General features: G+C 38.3%; 1 protein-coding gene and 1 long non-coding RNA gene across 3 annotated transcripts; both read right to left on the bottom strand.

Moving 5' to 3' along the window:
* Positions 1–246: 246 nt before the first annotated feature.
* LOC136497052 (defensin Ec-AMP-D1-like) lies at positions 247–1,820 on the bottom strand. The gene is made up of 2 exons (XM_066492838.1): positions 1,661–1,820; positions 247–681 (listed from the first exon to the last, which is right to left on the bottom strand). Exons 1-2 carry the CDS (start codon positions 1,722–1,724, stop codon positions 521–523), a joined length of 225 nt encoding a protein of 74 aa, XP_066348935.1. The 5' UTR covers positions 1,725–1,820; the 3' UTR covers positions 247–520.
* Positions 1,821–2,168: 348 nt separating this feature from the next.
* Positions 2,169–3,603, bottom strand: LOC136497053 (uncharacterized). 2 transcript variants are annotated; one of them, XR_010769182.1, is made up of 2 exons: positions 3,500–3,603; positions 2,169–2,791 (listed from the first exon to the last, which is right to left on the bottom strand). It is a non-coding gene; the product is annotated as an uncharacterized lncRNA (long non-coding RNA). The 2 variants fall into 2 exon arrangements; XR_010769184.1 differs by having other exon boundaries at positions 2,169–2,828; positions 3,500–3,528.
* Positions 3,604–4,542: the final 939 nt, after the last annotated feature.

Here is a 4,542-nt window from a genome sequence, read left to right as displayed (position 1 = left end):
CATATTGGTTCGCCCTCTGTAGAGTAATCTCTTAAAGTAAGACAACTAAACTTGAGGGAAATCTGAACCTAACAAAACATATTTAAAGCTTTTTATTAAGTCGTCACGTAATTGGCTGTACGGGGCTTTTCAGGCCCTTGGCTACATACTGTTGGTGTGAGTCGTCTGTCACTGCATCCAAGACAGAGAAATGCAGGCGACGGATGCGAAATACCAAAACTACAAAACTCACTGGGACTGGGCCAATTCAAACAATCAATCATTCATTAATTACATATAGATTATAAAGCAGGAATCATCATAAATAACAAAGCAAGCATGCATAGATCTCCTTGCCAGTACGTTTTATTGTTGGAATAAATAAATAAATAAAGCAAATAACTCAAAACACAAGACCATCATCGAAATGAAATGCCGAGAGTAGTTAGCACGGCATCTGGTGGTCAATCGGTACGGTCGCAGTCGCAGTCGCAGGCGCGCATATTCCTTCATCCAGTTGATGGCGAGCGAGCTGGTTTAATTAGCACGGCTTAATGCAGATGCATCGGCGGCGGAAGGTGCTACACCTGCCACCCATGAAGCCTTCACTACGGCACACGGTGGCGCAGTTCTCGTCGTTCGTGCATATCCCAACAAATCGCTCGCTGTTCTTCTCGCATTCCCTCGCCTGCACCGCCATATCTATCTCGTCATCAATCACATGCACATACAGGCACAGCAGAGCGCGGGTTAGGGATCAGTATGTATATCATAAAGAATTGTACTATATAATAATACAGGTGCCATGTATAGAAGCACACCAGTCAGTATCACAGAGGAATTGTACAGACTACAGACACGTTATATTTGCTTGCTGTTACATAGTACTAAACAAGGGCACCAGGGCAACTCGATCTTGTGCACTTGTACAGAAAGCATTCTTAATTAGAGGTCAGTGTTAATGGAACATTTGCAGAGACGGTCGGCCAGGACGCATCTGTAAATTACCATACAGACCATAATTAGGCCACAAGATGCGGTGGTAACAAGCCTACAACAATATTGGCTCTCATGTCATGTCGCGAGATGCGGTGCTACCATAGAAACCGATTAGCTTGTTTGGATGCCCATGTATTGAACTCAATCTAATGTGCATTGAATTGGTTTGGTGTGGAATTTAAACTAAATTTATCATCAAACCACTCCTACACACATAGTTTGAGGTGGATACATGAGTATCCAAACAAGGCCTTATTAAGATCAAAACTCCCATTACTATAAATAATCAATTATTAGAGACTGTCAAAATCGATTTTTTATGAGTCGGTTATTGCAACTGTCTCAAACTAACAAAAATCTCTAGAAATCTTACATCTTGAGGGCGGTTTGGCAACCGTACCATAGGTGATCCGAAACCAAACCCTTGTATCATCAGCCTTTACATATATATTTTCTAATATACAACATAATGTGCAAATAATCGAACTATCACTAGAAAATCCTACTATATATATAAAAATATGTAAGAAACCTACATAACATTGAATATATTATTATTAGAAGCGAATACAGCGTGCAAACCAGAATCACTTTTAATTATATAACTCTTTATATAATATAAATCATGGGTGCGTCACAATATATATGTGCAGAGAATCTACGTCTTTGTTTCAGAACATACCGGTGGCCACAATGAGCAGGAGTAGAAGGATGACGACCGGCTGCATCTTACGTGACGACTCCATTACCTTGTCTCCACAGGAATATATGCACGCTTCAGGAATTTACAAAATATGTCCTTTCTCTTTTCAAATGGCTCTTGCTTCACTCTTGAGAACAGGGGGCATGGCACCCTGTTTATTTATACACAAAGGATACCAGCATGCAATGCACTTTTGCTCCACAGGTTATTGTGTGGTATATGTCTATTTACAACCAGTTATTTATACTGGTGGTGGAGCTTCAGCTTAAATTTAGAGAGCGATGTGGCGGTGGAGGTAAATCAAGCGGAGACGGTAACTTACGGACCAAGTGGAAAATGGTGTAGTATGAAAGAAGAATATATAGAAATATTGGTAAATCTAACCTCAACAATTCCCTCTTTAACTGGCGTAATATGCTGGATATGCAGAAATCCTTACTGTAACCCAACTATGAAAATGAAGTCACGTATTTTGACCATTACTGTGTACCATAAACATCCGCTTTATTTGTACTAGTCCAATATATATGGTACATTCATGAGCATTGGAAAACCTTGAGAATCCAATGCTTGAGATGGATGAAGTACATGGAAAATACCGTTACACAAAGTAGGCATCTTCTAATACAAGTTTGTTCCAGAAATACACACAACTACAACATACAATTAAATTTGCAAACTAGATAGATGGTTCCATCCATAGATTCTTATGCATGGTTGATACTGAGTGCCTGACATATGAATCCTTCATCACGGCTTATTCTCATTGTTGTGGGTGATCCTTCGGTACTGATCAACTGAGAGGTCATGGTGGGAATCTGTGGTAGTGGCAGTCGTAGGGGTATAGGCTGTAGCGGTGCCTGACATATTAGTGTTTGTGCTTTCGGAGTTATTGTTCACACCATTAACGTTGCTAGATGCCTGACCTGACAAATTGCTAACTGAAGGATTCAGGCCACTAGTTGCTATCTTGCTTTGTTCTTTTAGAGCTTTGCGGGAAAGTGCATCATCCCTCATGTATGCTCCACCACCCTCCACGGCATTGCAAGAGAACATAACTACCATGCAAAGGGCCATAAGAATGGTATATGCCTTCATCATTTTTCCCCACTGAATACACCATATACATTTATTTCATAAGAATAATCTAAACACATGAAATGAAGAAGTGCTATGAGATTAATTTTAACCCAACATTCAAATAAAATTGTGCTACAAAGAATAGCAGCCGGTGAACAAAACTAGACATTAGATATTTAGCAATTGCTATAGAAACATTAACAGCCTAAAGTGCTAAATTGAAGTATATATACTCGTACAGTATTACAAGATTACAAGTCCAATTGGGTTGTTTAATTATCTAGCAGTAAACATAAGAGTGAACACATTTAACATGTAACTTTGAATACTTTGGTGAATTGTTTCCAATCGATTACTGAACATAGTTATGTCCTTTGCAATAAAATTATCAACTCATTTACACTTTTAAATACCTAGTTAACATACTCAGAACACAGCTGATGTGTAAATAATTGATGCATACTGATTTGCCACTTTTTTGTTACTCCACCAATGAACTTTCTTTTGTTTCCAACAAACACAGCAATTCATTATTACTAGTTCATTATTATGAAGTGAATACATCCGATGAAAAAATAGTCATAAGAATATGGATAAGTGTTATACAGCTAAAATCCAATGGGAAAGGAAGGCCAAAAACAATCCGAGACATGTCATACAGCTAAGAGCTTAGACAATGAAGAAAATTATGTCAATTGCATATGATATCAGAGAAGGGAAGAAGTTGTGAGCCCTTACATATTGCAAGTACCATGCCAGCTTCGGACTATGCATATTTACTTATAAGGAGAGAGTTATGATATATATAGGAGAAAGATAGCTTGGCATTGTGTGAAAGTAAGAATATCTTCCCACAGGTAAGTGGGTTTTGTGCATGCGTGCTTTTTTGACAAATAGCTAAGAATTATAAAGCACCCCTCGAATATTTTCACACATAGGCATGCGAATAAAGTGATTGGCATAATTGTGTCGCCAATATCCAGAAAATGACTGATTGGCATGCATACCGAACACGCACTTCGATGTCTACCACACGCACTATCGATGTCTACAATGCGCACTTTCAACGTCCAACAATCTATTACTCATATCATTTGATACATAGATAAGTATATCTCTAGGCATTTTCTCCCAAAGAAAGATCAAATACTATTAGTGCCTACTAATATGTGACCAGGATTTCAAGCATAGCCTAGGAATGGGTTACCATGTCTAGATTTTTCAGTCTAATACTATTAGTGCTGTTAGATTGTAAGCGGTAACATTAAAAATTTTAAATTACATTGAATATGTTCTAACCTTTTTCTTTGATAAAGAAAACATTTATTAAAATTGCATAGAAGGAGGGCGATCTAGTATATGGATTGACAATGAATGAGTTTTTAGTCTTTTTTTTCTTGGTTGTGTGCACATAGGAAAAGGTTTGACAAATGGGGCTGATATATGGATGGCGATCTCCGATCTAGTACATGGATTGGTTTTTGTTCGAGCTCAGTTGAACAATCTACATAGTAATAATTAAAACCAGTTAGAAACAGGACCTAATAACTATCAGCACCAAAGATGATGTGAACCATGCAAAGAGCTGCACTCTATATGGCATTCTGCTGCGTACATAGCCTGACCATGCAGAAGATTGCAGTATTCAAAAAGCATATGTGTCTACAATATCACTGCCTACAACTTGCATTGCAGGCCTTTCATCAATTTGACGGCAACATGATTGCTCCAGTGTAGGGATTCGTGTGACATGGAATAGGCCAACAACAGAGTGCCTTGAA

The sequence above is a fragment of the Miscanthus floridulus genome, chromosome 12 (assembly GCF_019320115.1).
Source record: "Miscanthus floridulus cultivar M001 chromosome 12, ASM1932011v1, whole genome shotgun sequence".
In the NCBI taxonomy this organism is placed as follows: Eukaryota; Viridiplantae; Streptophyta; class Magnoliopsida; order Poales; family Poaceae; genus Miscanthus; species Miscanthus floridulus.
Note: the sequence above shows the minus strand (reverse complement) of the source record. Positions and strands in the feature narration are given on the sequence as shown.